Genomic DNA, 20,123 nt, shown 5'->3' on the forward strand with positions numbered 1-20,123 from the left:
TTATGGGGCTTGCAGCAGGCAGCCAATTAATCATTATCTGTCATTATTGACCTCTCTCTCTCTGTCTGCCCTTTCTCTCTGATATCAATTAAAAAACCCACATATTTATCAAAATAAATAAATATAGTAACTAAGTTATTATAACTAAGTTTTGCTAGGTATCATAGTAACTTCACAATTTCCCTCCATCAAATCCAATCTTCAAAGGTTAGGCAAAAGCCCTAGAATCTGCAGTTTATAGGATAGTGAAAAATATAAATACATGCACACTGAAATAAAAATTTCATAAGGGCTCAAATAAGGAGGGGGTATCTGCCATGTACAACTGAAGAGGAAAACAAAGAGCAGATGAATGAATCTGAAAATCCTTTCCCCTCAGCTTTCCCCAGAAAATGGCCCCAGGAAAACAATGACAAAAGAGGATTAAAGAGGCTGGAATCCCTGCTTTAGCTTACAATGTGGCTGGCAATAAACAGGAAATAGCTACTTCTCTGCTATGGGCAAGCTCTAAAACATTGGACTGATCCTGTGGTGTTGCTCAGCCACTTAGCATTGGCCCTGGAAATAAGAGGTCATAAGAGGTTCATTCCCTGTCAGGACACATGTCTGGGTTGTTGGCTCCATCCCTAGTGGGCAGTGTGCAAGTGGCACAAAAACAATGATTCCCTCTCATCATGGATGTTTCTATTTCCCTCTCCCTTCTTCTCTGAAATCAATAAAAATATATTTAAAAAACAACAACAACAGAATTTCTGTTCTTACCACATCCACTGAGTGACCAGATTATTTTGATTTCTGAATGCATAATAATCTGGCCACTCAAATATATTAGAGGCCAGATGGGTCTGGCAAGCCTCACCCAGAGGGGAAATGGGTGATTGGCTAGCCTGCCTGCTGGTCAAACTCCTGGTGGAGGGGGACAATTTGCATATTTGCCTTTTATTATATAGGATATACACTGAGTAGGTAAATTATTATAGGTTCAGAGATCATAATAATCTGGTTACTCAGTGTAAATTCAACACGATGACAGATTCCTATTCAATGCAATTAGACATGTGAAAGAAATAAATCTAACCCCTAGGAAAGAGGAAAGAAAGCTATGATAATTTATAGTATTAGCCCAACATGATTGCATATTTAGAAATTTTCCTAAATATATAATTAATGAATTTAGGAAGAAATGAGATCAGTGAATTTCCCAAAACAATAAAAAATAGGAAAGGAAATTTAAAATGCATCTTATATGATTAGAAACTGAAATTCCTAAAAATAAATCTAATAAAGTTTATTTAATTCTTTGTATATAAACTATTAAACATTATTGAAAGAAACAAAAGTAGAACTACAAGTCCAGTAAATGGGAATACCTAATATTCATGGATTTAAAGACATACTATTGAAACTATGTCCAATGTTACCAAACAGACCAATACCATAAATACTATTCAATAACTTAAAAAGTGTTTGTGCATATACATGTGTATGTGATTTAGATGTTTCTATTTATTTTTTTATTTTTTATTTTTTTAAATATATTTTATTGATTTTTTACAGAGAGGAAGGGAGAGAGATAGAGAGCTAGAAACGTCGATGAGAGTGAAACATCAACCAGCTGCCTCTTGCACACCCCCTACCGGGGATGTGCCCGCAACGAAGGTACATGCCCTTGACCGGAATCGAACCCAGGACCTTTCAGTCCGCAGACCAACGCTCTACCATTGAGCCAAACCGGTTTCAGCAGATGTTTCTATTTAAATGTGTGTGTGTGTGTGACTAGGACATTAAAAGTTGTTTTCAGTCAATAAAGGAGAGACAGACCACACACTAATGATTAACTAGTACTAGTTTGTAGGTATTATCACCTCAATTATTTTCATATCTACATAGCACACATATAACTGCTTCCCTATTGTGGGGGAGAATATTTGTGTAAAAAAAGAGATAAACTGTTGTAGGAACAGGGAATAAAGGTGTAAGAAGATATACCTGAGCATTTCTTTCCTTCAAGCATTGACCTTGAGTTTATATAAAAAACTGTAACCCAGGCAGCTCCAGGGGATTTAGAATCTCAGTAAAACACAATTTCATTCTTTACTCATCACCTACTACCTAAAACTATTGATAGACTTAAAAGGCCTTTTGGTAGTGATTAGCTTATGAGGCTGAAGCCCTCAGTAATAGGATTAGTGCCCTTATGAAGGAGATTCCAGAAAGCTTCCTCATCTCTCCTAATTGGTAAAGACTGAAGGAGATGGCAGCTGTATGTAAAATAGGAAATAGGACTTCCACAGAAACTGAATCAGCCACCATATTGACCTTGAACTTTTCAGCCCCCAAAACTGTGAGAAACACATGTTGTTTATAAACCACAAGGTCTACAGTCTTTTTGACAAAGAAGTACAAATAGGCTAAGCCAATGTCCTTAGTAGCCATCCATATATCTTTTTAGTGAAGTGCCTTCTCAAATCCTCTAAATTGAATTGTAAGAGGTTTTTTTGATATAAATCCTTTATGAGATATATGTATTAAATTTTTTTTTCTGTCTATAGATTACCTTTTGTTTTATTAAAACATTTAAAAAGTGAACCAAAGCCCTAGCAAGTGTGGGGATGATGAGCAGAAAAAACATTTCAATTTGTCTATGTAATCATGTCCCCGTCCACACATACAAACATATGTATGTACACACCGCAGCTCTCTTTTGACTGAGATTCCATAGTCCTTTCCTGGTTGCCTCAGAATGGAGGAGCCAGGGAGGAAGCAACCTGTCAGGGTCTTGGCTTGCTGTGACCTGATTTGTGGTCCAGAATGTCAACATGGTCAACTGCCACTCATCTCTCCTATACTTAGGGATTCGCCACCTACACTTGAGAATGGCCAGACCACCTGGAGGTTACTGGAAAAAAGTTAGGGGGCTGATACTCTCTGTGCCTGGAGAGTTATGAAGGTTGTTGGTGGTATTTGCATATAGGGTGTAAACAATCTTTCAGTTTAAAAAGGCTAATCTGTCATCTATTATTAGTTAGTACTAGTGGACTACAGTTATCTATTTTTCTTGATATCAAGTGGGACTAGTTATAATTCAAGTTGCTCTTTTTGTTTTCCTATTTTTTATCCTCACCTAAGGATATTTTCGCATTTAATTTTTAGAGAGTTGCAAAGATATTTTCCCATTGATTTTTAGAGAGAGTGGAAAAGAAAGAAAAAGACAGGAAAAAATCAATGTGAGAGAACACATCAATTGGTTACCTCCTGCATGGGCCCTAACCAGGAACCTGGTCTGGGATGAGCCAACATCCCAGGGAAATGCCCTTGACCTGAATCACATTCCCTACTCACTCACTCTACAATCCAATGCTCTATCCACTGAACCAAACCAGCTAAGGTGTTTGGTTTATTTTATTTTTTTAAAAATACATTTTATTTATTTTTTACAGAGAGGAAGGGAGAGAAAGGTAGAGAGTTAGAAACATCAATGAGAGAGAATCACCAATCAGCTGCCTCCTGCACACCCCGCACTGGGGATGTGCCTGCAACCAAGGTATGAGCCCTTGATCGGAATCGAACCTGGGACCTTTCAGTCCACAGGCCGACACTCTATCCACTGAGCCAAACCAGTCTTGGCTGGGTTTTTTTTATTTTTGAAAAAATATTTTATTATATGTCCAAGTCCTTCTATTGAAAAATATTGAGTATATCAAGCTGAAGTTAGTCCCTGGATCCCAGCAGAGGCATTAAGGGAACGTGCATCTCTGAAATCTAGCTCAGGGGCAATGAACCTGTGGTCCAGGGTAAGTCACTGCCAAGTTTAAGAGGTTAGATACTGTCCCTGGTACCAGCATCTAGCTCCAAGAAATCCAGTTCAAGGCCTAGATGGGGTTGACCTTGCAGCAAACCAGAGAAATCCCCATTTCCCTGAGTCTGTCCTGCAAGAGAGTTACCTGAAGGTGGCGCCAAAAGAACAGAGAACCCAGCTCTTGCAGGGTCAACAAGCCAGTCACTAGCTCCTGAGACTTGTGAGAGGAAACAGCTCCCACTGCCCAAGAACTGGCTCTCAAGAGGGGCTGAGGAAAACCCTTAGGCTCCACTAGCCCTGGAAATTTTCAGGAGCAGCCATGGCCCAGGGACAAGGAGGGACTTTAGGGAGTAAATGAGAAGTTGTCCAGGAGCTTACAAAAGGCCAGGTGTAGAAGGGACTGGAGGAGCCAAGGAATCTTTGAGGCTCCTCAGGAGACTGCACTCATTATATTCTCAAAGGGTAAAGCTAAGGGAGAATATATATTTGCCAATACTACAGTGTTTTATGTGGTATAGCTCTCCAGTACTATATCTAGTCCTTTCTCTACAAAATTTTCATGATCACTCTTCCTTATTCTTTTCTTCCATGTCAAGTTAATGAATCAGTTTGTTTAGTTCTCTCAAAGTTTACTACTAGAGGTCTTCTGTTTAGTCATGACACCCAGAAATCCTAAAGCGGGAAAACCCTGAAAACACATTGAGTGGTATGACTAGAGAGGAGAAGGGAGATATGGATGTGGTGGCACAGCCTTGATATCTGAGGGCAACTGTGGGATGCAAACACTTCCCTGGAGGTTAGTGGGGTCAGGGCAGAAAGCTCAGAAGTACCAGGGAGCAGTGAGTGTGGGTGTGGGCTGCAAAGGGGCTCAGGGTTCCTCCTCTATTCCAACCCTGGAGATACCTCAGCCAATGGCAAAGCACTGATATGAAGAACCCAGTAAGATGGCAAGGAAGCCTTGGGAGGCTGATGGTGATTATGGCCTCATGTGGACAGGAGAGAACAGCTCAGAGCAGGAGATGGGTATCCACCAGTGCCTATAGAGGCCTCTGAGCTAAGGTCTGTGTTCCCCACAATTCTGGAGCACAGGCTAGCCCCCATCAGTCCCCTCACCACAGAAAAATGCAGCTGCCAGGACACCAGGGCATGAGGGGAGAAATGCCCAGAGTCCACTGAGCCTGACTGAGGTGAAGACCAGGAACCAGTAGAGTGCCTGGGGAGTTCTTTCCTCCCCAGACACTATACTTGGAGCTTCCCAGGTATAAACCAGGAAACCAGTCCTCAGAAACAGGGGAGCTCAGGAAAGCCTTATTCCCAGCAAGCAGGGCCCTGGTGAGAGGTCACAAATGTGTGACTGTCATTACCACCATGGTTTCCTTTTGTCATCTTTATGGTTGAAAGTATTAAATATGTCCCCTTTTATTCCCCATTGATCCCAACCAGCCCAACCCTGCCATCTACCCCAGGCCTTCATCACCCTATTGTCTGTGTCCATGGATTATGCATATGTGCCTATTAGATTTTTGGTTGATCATCACCCACCCAGGACCCTTCCCCACCTTCCCTTTGAGATTCCACAATCTTTTTCATGCTTCTATGTCTCTGTAACCACTCTGTCCATCAGTTTATTTTGATTGATTAGATTCCACCTATGAGTGAGATCATGTGATACTTGTCTTTCCTGAATGGCTTATTTTTCTTACTATATTCTTTTCCAGTACCCTCCAAGCTGTGTCAGAGTGTAAGAGATCCTACTATTTTTTTTCCTGCTGCCTCACATTCCATGGTATAAATGTGCCACAGCTTTTTTATCCACTCATCTACTGATGGGCACTTGGGCATTTTCAGAATCTTAGCTATTGTACAATATGCTGCTATGAACCCTGCATTCTTTCTGGCTTCGGTTTTCTTAGGATATATTCTTTGAAGTCAGATAACTGGGTCAAATGGCAGTTCCATATTTAATTGCAATATCCATGAAGACAGGTAAGCCAGTGCATTTTCTCAAAAGTCATTATTGATTCTGAAATACATATCAATAGAGTGAGAAAAGAAAAGATTGAATCCTCATCTCTTTGCTATACTCTCCCCATCATTCAAGGTGCTCTGAGGGGCACCACTCACCTGTGTTCCTCAGCAGCCTCTCCCACGGAGCAGTGTCTGTGGGCCTTGTGCTCCGGAAGCTGGAGCAGTGCAAACAGCAGGCTCCTGTGGTCTTCACAGAAGATCTGCTCTGTCTTCTTGTGCAGCCCACACCTATTGTCCTCAGGGCTCAGGAATTGCCTCAGACTGGCTTTTCTGGCCATGGACACCAGATTTTTCAGGGTTATATTGGTTTTGAGGTTTTTCTGCTCTGATGGTTCCCTGCATACAGGACAACAGGGAGGGCTTTCTGCTTTCTCCCAGGATACATAGAGACACGAACAACAGAAGCTGTGCCCACAGCACATGGTGACTAGGTCTGTACAGTGATTCAGGCAGATGGCACACGTGAGCTCTTTCTGGAAATTTTGTGGGAGGTCTGAGCCCGTTTTTCTGAGGGAACACAATCAGGAGTTTATTCCTCTGCCCTGGAGACACAAAGGTCTAAGCAAAATGTGTCTCGGATTGTGACTCAATGACTCTGTGTCCAGAGCAGAACAGGCTTGGTAGGCATGTGACACACATGGAAAGCAGACACAGGAAAGCTCCCACAACCTGGAGAAACCATTCTTAACTATTTAACCAACTCCATCTCCCTCCTACCCCCTTTTCTTCTGCATAAAGAACAACACCTCTTCTGCTGACACCCTTCCTTTTCAAAATAGCTTGAGTTTCAGGTGTTTCTCCCAAATCTATAGCTCCAGGTGCTGAGTCCTGAAGGCGCTAATACCCCAACTAACACTCAATGCCAGTCACTCGCTTGGTTCAAGATATTTGATTTTGATTTTCCTTATGTCATCTAAGTTCAGGCAATTTAACTTTCATTATATCCCAGACTATTTTTTTAATCTTTTAATTTTGATGAAGGCCCAACTAATCTTTGTTGTTGTTGTTGTTGTTGTTGTGTGTGTGTGTGTGTGTGTTTTAATTGATTTCAAAGAGAAGAAGGGAGAGAGACAAAGAAAAAAACATTGATGAAAGACAAACATTGATTGGCTGACTACTGCACATCCCCTACTGGGGATGGAGCCCACACCCTGGGCAAGTGCCCTCACCAGGCAGTCAAGCAGTGAGCTCTGTGGTATGGGATGATGCCTAACCACTGATCCACACTAGCTGATGGGATCTTTTACATATCCTTAATAAGTAAAATTCTTGTACTTCACTGAGGAAAATTTGGTGCTAGTAAAATAGGAGGAAAAATTGCCTTTGCCTTTATTTTGAACAATTATGTGAACCCAGAGACGGTAATTTAGTTTGGAAGTTAAAGACTATTTTTAAAAATCATAACTGTATAAACTTACTAACATCATCTACTTTAAGTAGATTTTTGCATTTGTTGCAAAAGGTTTACAGTCAAGGTGACCTTCCCCTTTTCTTACAAAATCTTTGTATTCCCACAGCTGTCTTATTGAGTGAGAAATATGTCAGGGGTAGGATGCATCCAAGTTTAGAGAGCAAGTTTTGGCAGAGTCCTGATAGGAATTATTCATTTAAAAATATTATTTCTTTGTCATTTTCCCCCATTGAGGTGGGTTTCCATCATGTTACCGTGTGTGTTAAACCAAGTAGTTAAAGGAGACCAAAGTGATTTTCAAAGTAGCTGCCTTGGGAGCTGGAGAAAGGTGGTGTCAAGGGAAAGCTTCACTTAAGGCCGTGGTCTGCAAACTGCAGCTTGCGAATCACATGTGGTTCTTTGGTCCCTTGCGTGTGGCTCTTCCACAAAATACCACGGCCTGTGCGAGTCTATTTTGTAAAAGTGGTGATAGAAGACGTTTAAGTTTAAAAATTTTGGCTCTCAAAATTTCAGTCATTGTACTGTTGATATTTGGCTCTGTTGACTAATGAGTTTGCTGACCACTGACTTAAGTATGGTGCAGGAATGGTGCAGGGAGCACCCCAGATGACTAATTTGACTGGTAATTTTAACATGTTAACAATATCTGTGATGTCAAGACTACAGCCGCAGTCATGGCAAGACAGAGCAGTGTTTTTTTCTTTCTTTATTTCAAAGAGGCATGAAGGGGGAGAGAGAAATAAAAATGTCAATGATGAGAGAGAATGATTGATTGGCTGCATCCTGCATAACTCCCACTAGGGATCAAGCCTGCAACCCAAGCATGTGCCTCCATCCAGAATGGAACCATGACCTCCTGATTCATAAGTTGAGGCTCAACCACTGAGCTATGCTCCAAGCTCCAGAGAAGCAATTTTAGAGCAAGAGTGTACTATCTGTGATCTCAGGGCAAGAGTTTGATTCCTGGTTAGGGCACAGGTTTCAGGTTCTATCCCTGGTTAGGGTGAATGCCTGAGGCAACCTGTCAATCTTACCCTCACACATAAATCTCCAGAATAAATAAAGATACTATTGTGTGAGGATTTAAATATATATATAGTAGTGGCCAAGATATTTTTACATTAACATATGAAAACAGCCCTGGCTGTGTGGGCACAGTGGTTGGAGCACCAGCCCAGGATGTGATTCCCAGTAAAGGTCAAACATGTTGATTGAATGTTTGATGCCTTGCTCTGCTCTGGGCATGTAAACAAGGCAACAAATCTATGTGACTATCAAATTTATGTTGCTCTCTCTCCATCTCTTTCTTTTTCTCTCTGCCTATTCCCTACCCTCCACTCTTTTAAAATCAATGGAAAAATATTCTAAGGTGAGAATTTAAAAAGTAATGATAATAATAATAATAATAATAATAATAATAAATTATAACAACAAACAAAGCACTTCCTGCATAACAGAACATAGTTAAAATATTTCCAAGTAAACACAGTAAAATACTTCCAAGGTTTTGGACATTTTCTATAGTTTATAATTAATGAAATAATCCATCCTATCTGTTTATAAATTAAAAATAAAATCTTTTAGCTTACCTGCTTTCACCTAGGTAGAAAAGTTTGTGTAATTAAAATTAAGTATACAGCCCAAGCCTTTTTGATGCAGTAGATTGAGCATTGGCTTGCAGACCAATGGGTCCTGCTTTCCCTTCTGGTCAAGGGCATTTACCTCAGTTGCAGGCTTCTCCCAGGCCAGGGCCCTGGTCTTGGGGTGTGCAGGAGGCAACCAACCAATGTGCTTCTCTGACATTGATGTTTCTCTCTGTCTTTTCCTCTCTCTCCAACTCTAAAAATCAATAGAATAGCCCTAAACAGTTTGGATCAGTGGGTAGATCATTGGCCTGAGGACTGAAGGGTCCCAGGTTTGATTCTGAACAAGGGAATATTTGTGGGTTGCTGGTCCAGTTTGAGGCAAGCAGAAGGCAGCCAATCCATGATTCTCATCATTGATGTTTCTGTCTCTCTCTCCCTCTCTGAAAATCAATAAAAATATTTAAAAAAAACTAACAGGGTATTAACTTTCACATATGACATAGAGCCCAGAAGCCTAGTCTGTTAAATTCTAAGTCTATTACATCAAGGTCCACAAAATCAAGAGTTCACTGTAAAGTGATCTCATTTTACACTTTAAAAAGTTTATGTATTTTACAAAATGGCAGCTGTCACATACAAATAAACCTGATTTATGTGCTGAGTTGTGTAAAGGATCTTCCACTGCATCATTCCTGGGTCTCTGGATACAGAGGGTCCTTAGGTGTTGGTTTAATTAAAAGCCTGCCCCTCAGGCAGCAGTTATGAAGATAAACAGATTGGGGTTCTTTAGTTTAAAATCTACCTAAGAACTTAGTGGTCACAGTTCAATTCCTGGTCAGGATACATGCCCTGATTGTAGGATTGATCCCTAAAGTGAGGCATGCAGGAGGCAGCTTATCAATGATTATCTATCATCTCTGATATTTGTATCCCTCCTCCATTCCCTTCCTCTCTGAAATCAATAAAAACATTTTTAAAAATCAACATAAGGGACTTTGCTCATATCTGCAAAATCCCTTCATCAGGGCTCTTAATTAGATTAAGTAACCAAGAGAAGGTGTGGATAAGATTCAAGATGGCTGCCCCTCAGCCACATCATGCTCCTTCTGCTGGGCCAACTTGGCAGTCAGAAAACATCCTTGATTAAATGCCATGATATTTAAGAAAAACAAATTCAGGTCCAAGGTTACCATGTAGTGTCATCTATGGAGTGACTGTCCTACATAGATTTTCATAAACTCAGTAAATTGTTTATTATAGTAATATACTCTTCTGATTGTATTGGTAATAAGTCGAGATTTTGACCTCTATGATGACTCACAAACTGCGAACCTGACTGACATCAGTGAGATTTTAATATTATTCAGTATTGTGAGTTATGTGGCCCTGGTTTGGCTTGTTATGTGGAATTATTTGTTTTAGAATATTAATACAACATATTCATTAAAAACACACAAAATATCATGGAATAAACCAGTAATTACAGAAAAATTTATATCTTGAGTTAATAATATTGGGTATATTTTATAAAATGATACCCCAGATTTCAGAACATTTATTTCCTATTTATTTATTCAGCTACTGAAAATGCTACGAAATGCATCCTTCTACAATATCCTTGTTTGTGAAAAATTCTATTGGAAACATTGCAGGAGATGATGCTGTTGGATTAGATAATATGTGGATTCAAGGTTTTGAAGTTACTACTGGGCTGTTCTGATACAGACTGAGATGGTCCTGCGCTGGCTGCCTGACTGGGGCCTCTGAGCAGGTTTCCTAAACCACCCACTGAGTGAGAAGTGTGGTGAGGTGGACACAGCTCAGTCCCAAGGAAGGGGAGAGAGGGCTTACAAGGCTCCTGTAGCTCCCCAGGATCAGCAGCCATAGCAACTCCACCTATATGCATGTCATTCTTAAGGAAACAGTGTCCTTATAAAATATAAGGGGTTGTAGCCAGAAGAACTCAGCATGCAGGACAGCATTGCTACAGTTAGCGATGGTGGAGGGAATAGATCCCCAGCAGCATGGGAAAGGCAGGCACCAGGAGGAGCAAAAGGACCAAAACTCTTGGTGGTGGTGGTGATGGTTGGCTTCAGAGGAGGACACACACCAGCTCTACCAGCAGCTCCACAGAGAAATGAAGCTCAGGTCCCTTTGCTGGGTTCTGCAGTGGGAGGAGCCAGCATCAAACAACTGGGCACCTCCCACTCCTGTCTCTGGGTGGCATGGGGCTATGGCTCCTGGCTGCAAAACCACCACAGGAAATTCTCCAGGGGTCAACCCGGGTTTGTGTCCCTTTCTTCTCAGCACTGTCACCTGCTTCTGGGTGGTAGCTAAGGGTTTCATTGTCCTAGCAGAGGTGGACCAGATTACTGAAAAAGGCCTCAGGTTACTGAGAGGCTGTCTGTGGGTGGGGACATCTATGATGGCTGTGTTTGGTGTTTACAGATAATACCTTTCAGTTAAAAACTGATACTGATTGGCACATTTTCATTATTTCGTTTTTGCACAAAATTACTATTTTTAGAAATCTAATGAGACTAAAAGTACCATAGTACTTTTCCTAGATTACATTAGCATAAACACTTGACCAAAACATGAATTAAACACCACCAGTGATGAGAAAGTTGAAAGCTTTCAGTTTATAATGTTTATTGGTGTATGTTTTTATGAAAGCACAGTTTGTATATTATAAATTAAGCAATATAATAATCTTTAAGGAAAACGAAATATTTTTCAGTAATAATAAAAACCACTATTGTATATTAAAGTTAAAATATGGTAAAAGCTTTTTATTTAAAACACCCATGTGTTCTTCACCTGCTAGCATTTAAAATGTGAGGGAAGAGCCACAGCATATATTTAATGAAAGGAGTAATGAATAATGATATTTAGTTAAGAAGGTAAAAAATCTTAGTTACCTTAGCACTTAATGCAAAATACATTACATATAATTGATTTAATTAAAGGGGGTTCTCTAATGTTATATTTCAGAGGGCTCAATGTTCCAGTTATATAAATATAACCTTATTTTCTATTTGAGTATTCATACAACTAACAATTTTGGCAGAATGTTCCTATCTTTAAGAAAAAATAGAATTTATATATATATATATATATATATATATATATATATATATATTATTTTAATGCAATAATTAAGACTAAATACTTGTTGAAGAGTTTAATCAACAGGTTAAACACAGCTGTAGAGAGGGTGAATTGGATGACAGGTGTAAGGAAATGACACAGGACTTCACAGGTTAATAGAGGGAAAGCCAGGGAGGATATGGAGTTATGAAGATTATGATATAGCATTAAGTACTTTATACATAGACAGTATAGCATATGAATAAATATATCTCTAGATGGAGATACTAGGGAAGATGAGGAGAGTACTGGTCTGATCATCCTGTGAATTTCCATCTAGTAGAGAATACAAATAACACTGTATCACTGTGGTGAGAATTAGAAAGGAATGCACAGGTCAATAAGTAATGTTGCTTCAAACTATGGATTATTAAAATGAGAGAAAAACACGTAGAATATAGTTAGCTGAAGAAAAATTAGAAAATTATTTCTAAATTGCCATTGGAATGCATGTGTGTGCATTTTACATTTTTGCCACTGTGTTCTACAACCATGTCTGTTTGGGAAGAGAATGAATGGTCCCTTCTCCCTTGCATTGAATTTTACCTTTCCAGACACCCTTGTCATCTCTAGTTATACTTCCTCATGACAGTTCACAAATAAAACAAATGCATCATGGGTGATGATTTTCCTAAACTGAATCAAGCACAAACCAATACATATGTTTTGAAGGTTATCATATTTAATAATACAGTAAATAGGTATTCATGACATAAAAGGAAATTAGAAACAAAAACATGTAACATATTTGTCTTATTTGATAGTGACCAGGAAAATGCCTTCCATAGATATTGGAGTTCCCCAAAATATTGAAAAATTCCTAATGTATTTCTAATTGAAGTGACTGCAGCAAAAGATAGGCCTGAGACAGGGAGAGAAAGAGCAATGGGAGATTCTACATATAAGGGAACTTTGTGCTACGTTTACAAAGGTCACACTTCCACCTTCATAATCCAGGAATACCCCTACTTGGCCAATAGGTTTGGGCACATATTGCAGTACAGGTGGGGAGGTGGTGAAGACACTGTGGTGCATGTCCGTTTTAGCACAGCCAAGAAGATAGAATGCCTTATGGAAATGTATATTCTCCTGTACCCACTCATCACAGCAGACTCCTACAGCCCAATTCCAAGTGTCTCCCACATCTATCTCCCAGTAATGTCTCCCAGTGGTAAAAGTCTGAACATCCCAGTTAAGAAAACACTCATATTGTGAGGTGATACACAGTTCATCTAGAGGACCACATCCAAGATCCAGGCTTATCAAACTTCCATCTAGGAAGACATGACCGTGAGTTCTTGCATGCCGTAGGATAACAATCTCTGCAAAAAGAAAAAAAAAAAATCATGTGGACACATTGCAGATAAAAGTCCTGAGGCAAATTTGCTCTTTCAAGATGTTGCTTTATTATGAGGTCTCAGTAACATGAGCAATGTTGGTTGTCACATTTAATACAGGACATATACATGTGTAGAACAAACAGATCCCTAACAAAATTTGGACATTTTTTTGAAATTCAAATGTGTAGAGTAAAATATAAGACTCATCTCACCCTGGGTAGTGTGACTCAATGGTCAGAGTGTTGGCTCACCAACTTAGAATAAAAGGTTTGATTCAAGTCCAGGGCACATCCTGGATTGCAAGTTCCATCCCCTGCACCTGCATCTGCCTGGGTACATGGTCCCCCTCTCTCGCCCCTCCCTTCTACTGTCTTTAAAAATCAATGTAAAAAAATATCCTTAGCTCAGCCCATGTGACTCAGTGTTTGAGTCTTAACACATGAACTAGGAGGTCAAGGTTCCATTGCTGGTCAGGGCACATGTATGGGTTCTGGGCTTGATCCCCAGTAGGAGTCATGCAGGAGGCAGCTGATCAATAATTTTCTCTCATCATTGATGTTTCTATCTCACTATTCCTCTCCATGCTGCTCTTCAGTCAATTAAAAAAAAAAATGTGTATGTTTCCTTGGGTGAAGATTAAGAACAAAAAGACTCATGTCTCCAAGTTCACTTTTCATAGCAAATGGCCAATGCTAATATTCTTTGAATTGTTTTCCATTGTAAAAAATTAGAATCAGAAGAACATTTCTTCTAAATAATCACATCATCATTTTGGAAGGGATGTACTGAAATGATTATACAGCCAAATGATCTATTTATGTCTGAAAATAGTAACACACTTAATACCCTGTTTCCCCAAAAATAAGACAGTGTCTTATATTAATTTTTGCTCCCAAAGATGTGCTAGGTCCTAGTTTCAGCGGATGTCTTATTTTTCCATGAAGAAGAATACGGTACACATTTATTGTTAAATGAAAATAAAGGAAATGTATTACCTGTATACGGTACGGTAGTACGGTAGTTTTCAACACAAACCAGACAAACTGAATCCTACAGTATCAAGAATTTACTCATTTATTCAATAACAATCATGTCATAATTTTCTGGAACATCATCATAACAATCCAATTCCTGAATTTCCTGGTGAATTTCTTGTGACTCCATTTCTTTCAGAATCAGTGGACCAAATTTCTCATGTTTAGCCTAGGGGGGGGGACTTATTTTCGGGGGGATGCCTTATATTTCACTCAAAAGGAAACCTGTAAGTAGGTCTTATTTTTGGAGGATGTCTTATTTTCGGGGAAACACAGTAATAGAGGGCAGATTATCTGCATGGCCCTAACAACACATGATAGATAATGGGAATATTGCCCATGGGCCTGCACTTACCTTTGAACAATTCGAACCTTGCAGTCATCCCTGGGATGGTCACTGCAGTGAGCTCTGCTTTCACAGGCTGGGGCATGTGCTCACACACTGTCTCACTCCTACAAGAAGGAAGAGGAAGTTGCAGTGTTTACAGTCAACAAACAAACCACTATTTTCATGTATAAGATACTTCAATAGAATTATTTAAATCCATTAATTTGAATAATTAGTAGATTTAAATAAATCCACTTTGCCAAATAATTCTTCTTCATAGTTCCTTAATTTTCAAGTCTAATGGAAAGTCCATTTGAACCAGAATTCATTCTAACCCTTTCTCATCTTGTCCAGGAATTTATAAAGATCCTGAGTCTCTTATGTCCTTGAGGATCTTCAAGAGGGAAATTCTGGATTCCACTGACATGCTCTCCATCTGGAAATGATGTGGTTCTCTGAAGACTAGTTGGCCTAGTGCACACTCTCAACATAGAGGCTGTGAAACTTTTCCCAGGCAGGGGAATCTGCTTTCTGGTGGAAAGGGGTTCTAGGGGCCTCACATCATTCTCTTAGAGAATTTGTTTCATCTGTTTTTCAGGACTGTCAACTTCTATGAATAGAACAACAAACCACCAGGTCTTTCTCACTGTGGGGAATTTATTTTATCCTAGCACCTCAGAGTCCACTAGCTCTGACTCTAAGGTATTTGACTTTCTCATCACTCAGAAAACTTAGCACCTTCCCTTCATATATGTAGGATTTTGAGAACTAAAAAAGATATTGGGAATGAAGGTATTTCCTTAATTCAGTTTTTTTTTTTTTTTTTTTGGGGGGGGGAGGGTGTTCTTTGCAATTTTTCCATAGAAACTGCTGAATGCAATCACTCAGTATTGTAATGAAAAGAGACATGCAGTTGGGGAGGGGAAGATAGATACAGGAAAAAAATTCAAACAAGATCCCAGTAAGTTCTGCCTTCACTTTAGCATATCCTGCCTGATGTCTGTAAAAACTGAAAGAGCACCAGCTGGTATCAAGGTACAGACTCACCTGTGCAATATGTCTCCAAAATTCTGTGGAGAAAAATAGAAATGTTTAGTGCTTTTTACCAATGACTCTTCCACTAGGTCCAGTGGGAGATTATTTTTTTCATTTAGTTTTTTATCTTATTTTTTGCTCTTTCTCTTATTTATTTTTTGCTCAATCCCTCCAGCACCCTGGTGGGAAATTTTGAGATAGTGCCAGAAGTCATTATTTCCTTACTTTGTTTCTTCCTGGGAAACATCTATTTACTCCCTCTTGTTTACCATATTGCCCTAAACTCATGTTCTGCTGGAGACTGATTCCTGGAGACTTTCCATGGGCAGCCAAAGGTGGGAGAAGGGAAGGCTGGGGAGTCCCTGTGTGCTCCTGTAACCATGATTAAGTATTAGTGTCTTTTCTATTTCTAATTTGGGTGCACTCAAAATGACAGCAATGCAAGTGTAGAACCCCAAAACTCCCCATATTGCCATGCTTATAATTAGCCTCAATATCAATAACCCCCCTACCATTTTGTTCCTTTCACAAAGCCAAAATATATCATTGACTTTTAGAGGGGGTATCTAACTCAGGATTCTTTTACCATCTCAGAGTTTTGTTTCTTATGAATAATGTAGGAGGGATCTGGATCTTTATTTTGCGGAGTTCCTTTGAGGAGCAATACCCTCCCAACAAAGTAAATGAAAACAGGTTTATGGAAATAAATGACATAAAAGAGGAGATGGATTTCTGCTGAAGGAATGCCAGTGCACATGAATGTTCAACACCCCACCTCTGATCTCTTACCAGGAGCAGCTCTACACCTGGTTTATGACACATTTCCTTCAGCTCTGTATACATTCCTCTTAAAAGCTCCGTCTTGTGTGCCATCCTGGCTTCACTATCCTTGAGTTGATCAAAAATCTCCTTGCCTTCCCTTTGCAATATCTCTATATAATGTAGCTCTTCCATATATCGAGATGGAGGCAAATTATCATATTCAGCTCTGATCCCTTCCCTCTTTGAGTTCACATAAATCTGCAATGACATGGAGTTAGTCAAAATATGAACCCTTTCATTCATCTCCTACTGAATCTCATCGCCTTATAAAGATCAATTATATTTTACTTTACCCCTCAATCTTGTCTAGTCTCAGGATTCACATTTTCTCATTCCTCTTCCATATATTTTTAAACACCAATTATATCCAATTCATTCATAATGAAGCCTTTGATAAGATAATCATTAAAAAAAAAAAAAACCACACCAAATGTGTGATTTCTATCTTCCAGGCAACATGTGTGAGAAGGCAACACAGTTCATTTATAAAACATGCAGTTTAAATTTATATTAATTGGATTAGAGATTCTCTGTTTAGTCTGATTCCTGAAATTTGGAGATTACTTCAACACCTTTTTCAGGCTGTGACCTCAAACTGATATGCTTATCCCTTGCATTTCATCCAGCTTAATCCTATCCTGAGGAGGTTTCATTGACAATCTGAATCCCATTATCTCTTTGATTTTAGTTCCTTTCATTCCCTTTATATTTCACTCTGATGCCCCCTCTGATCTGTATGGCTTTTCAAGTGCTCCCAATAGATTCACCTGTGCTATTTTCTCCATCTAGAATACTCTCTCTAAATGCCCCTATGTTTGCCATCCTTTTCAGAGATCTTTTTCATAAGGTGAAATTTTCAGTGAGGTCTTCTCTGATGATTGATCCTATTTAGAACTCAAACATATGCGTATTTATTTATATCCCTCATATCTTGTCACTTTTCTCCTCAGACAATATATATTAGTAGAGGCTCATGAATTCATGCACTGGTGGGGTCCCTAGGCCTGGCTAGTGAAAGGGGCCAATCAGGAGAGCTGGCCAGTAGGTGGGAGGAACTATGGGAGGTTGGCAACCACCTTCCCATCAAGGTTGATTATGGGGGTCCGCTTGGATTTGGGGAGGAACCACAGGTTGTTGATCAACTGGGGGAAGGGACCACAGGAGGTTGGCCAGCCAGCCAGGTAGAAAGACCTCGGGAGGCTGGCCAGCCACAGGAGCTTGGCTATAGGAGCACAATGACCACCAGCAGGCAGCTCCTGCATTGAGCATCTTCCTTTTGGTGGTCAGTGGGCCTGATAGCCACAGGGCTACCGGTCATTTGGTTGTTCGGTCTTTCAGTTTCTTATTTGTTTATAAATATAGATTTAAATTTAATTACTTGGTATAAGTTCAGGGTTTCCCTGGATTGCATTAGATATTAGATATTCTCTCTGAAATTTATTTGTTTTCAAATATTACTTTTCCAACAGTATTCACATTAATGTTTATACTGCCTCAGATGCTTCACTTAAATTTTCAATAGCTGCCAAATGTCTCCTAAGCCCAGAATTTACCCCTGCCCTCCACATATGGCACACTGTGAAATGGCCCAGTCTGTTGTGGTTCTTGGTGTAGAAATGATAAATATTGTTAATCCTTGGAACAAACCAGCATGCTTTGTGTGTCAGCTGTCATTTTGTTAGAAACCCCGACTAAGAGCCCAACTATCTGTCTATGGAGGGAAAACACCCTTTTCCTGTTGATCATACTCCCATATTGAATCCCTGAAAATACTATAGTTTCAGAGGAAGTTACTATTTTAAAGTTACTCATCCAACTACCCCAAGTTCATGCTGAAGGTTGGAGAAATGCAAATACCAACCTCCCAAGATCTGTAAGTGACAGTTTCCATATTCAGCTTTCTGTTACTTTTACAGTAATTCTCCCATAAAGAGGACATTGTCCTGAGGAGTTTCTCCTGCAAAAGATGCACAAGGGTTAATTAGATCCAATGAAGAGGAGAATGTAACATTTAGCCCTCATAAAAGGAGAGCCCCCAGAGTGATAAATCAGAGCCATTGAAAATCATAGAGTTCTCTTGTTTACATCACATATTTGTGAAAACTGGGAGGCTTTACATTAAGAAGTCCAAGGCAGAAATTCTCAAAGGAACACCTGGATGGAGTAATCCCATCCTTAAGGAAACAGACCCATAGGAATTTCATAGCCACTTTACAGAAGTGGGTCCTCGGGGGCATCACTTACCCTGAGTTGCTCAACTTCCTCTTCTACTGAACAGTGTCTGTGAGCCTCATGCTCCTGGGAGGTAGAGCAGTGCAAACAGAGCAGGCTCCTCTGGTCCTCACAGAAGATCTGCTTTGCCTCCATGTGTATCCCACACCTATTGTCCCTAGAGCACAGGAATTGCCCCAGATGGGCTCGTCGGACAACGAGAACAATTTCCTTGAGAGTGACATTTGTGACAAAGTTTCTCAGGAATAAATTCTGTATTTCTTCCTGACATTCAGAACCGTAAACAACAACTGTACTGTCCGGCCAGCTGAGGTAGAAACAGGGCCTGCAAATGCTGTGTCCATGGTCTGTGGTGATGGGGTCTAAGAAGTAGTTCCTACAATCGAGGCAGATGAGTTCATTCTGGAAGATTTGCAAGATGCTGGGATCCATGTTTCTGGGAAGAATTAGAAACAGGTCATTTCTGGGCCTGGGTTGGTGAGAGGCTTCTGAACAGTTATATGAGGGTAGTGATGTCCATATGTTTTTCTCTTTGCAATACTCACTAAAGCAAACAAACTATGCCATGACACAGATGAAAATCTGGAGCCCAGAAAGTGTCCTTGGGCTTTACCACAGATAAGGTTATCACTAGATGACTCACATAATCTTGCACATTCAGTTCCCAGTACTTATCCAAATACAAATGTGTGCAAGTATCCATTTATAGGACGTAAGATATTGCATTTATTACTGGTTTTAATTGTTTTAAATCATCAGAATTGTACCCATTCTTCTTTTCAATAACTTGTTAGTAAATGCGGAAGTGTGAAATTTATCCCACAAATCTATTTAGCCAATGAATCTGAGAAGAAGATGGCCAAAATTGTTCTATAAAATGACTTGAGAGAGAAGCTCAAAAAACCTGTTCTCTCCTTTAAAACAAACAAATAAGGAAACAAACAAACACAAATTGAACCAATGGAGATTTATTAGAAAAGAAATTATGAAAGAAATTGGCCTTTTTTGAATTCTTGAGGATTAAATTAACTTTTGTTTAAACTCTGAACTGAAATATTTTTAAAATGTACATATATTATTACTACAACAGTAAAGTGAATGTTCTATAAGTACTATTCTCTATAATGTTCTATAATCCATATTTCTGGTATAAAAATATAGGCTAAAAGTTTAAATAAACATTTTTCTTGGTTTTTTTAACTTTTAAAAGTAGATTAATTTTAAACTAAAATATATTTAATCATTCACAGCTACCAACTTTACTGTCACATTACTAGGAGTTGACTTTTCATTTATTTTATTTTTTTCTCTTAGAAGCATCTTTTATTTTGTTTTGTTTCCTTAATCCTCACCCCAGG

At 39.4% G+C, this 20,123-nt stretch overlaps 1 protein-coding gene across 1 annotated transcript; it reads right to left on the reverse strand.

Moving 5' to 3' along the window:
- Positions 1 to 2,152: 2,152 nt before the first annotated feature.
- Positions 2,153 to 19,197, reverse strand: LOC311627635 (putative tripartite motif-containing protein 49B; the record flags this gene model as incomplete). Its single annotated transcript, XM_084894129.1, has 10 exons — positions 2,153 to 2,261; positions 5,924 to 6,163; positions 8,828 to 8,837; positions 10,676 to 10,736; positions 12,902 to 13,296; positions 14,704 to 14,801; positions 15,724 to 15,746; positions 16,501 to 16,731; positions 18,395 to 18,490; positions 18,778 to 19,197. 10 exons carry the CDS (start codon positions 19,195 to 19,197, stop codon positions 2,153 to 2,155), a joined length of 1,683 nt encoding a protein of 560 aa, XP_084750255.1.
- Positions 19,198 to 20,123: the final 926 nt, after the last annotated feature.

Source organism: Pipistrellus hanaki (genome assembly GCF_964339955.1).
Source record: "Pipistrellus hanaki genome assembly, chromosome: 9".
In the NCBI taxonomy this organism is placed as follows: Eukaryota; Metazoa; Chordata; class Mammalia; order Chiroptera; family Vespertilionidae; genus Pipistrellus; species Pipistrellus hanaki.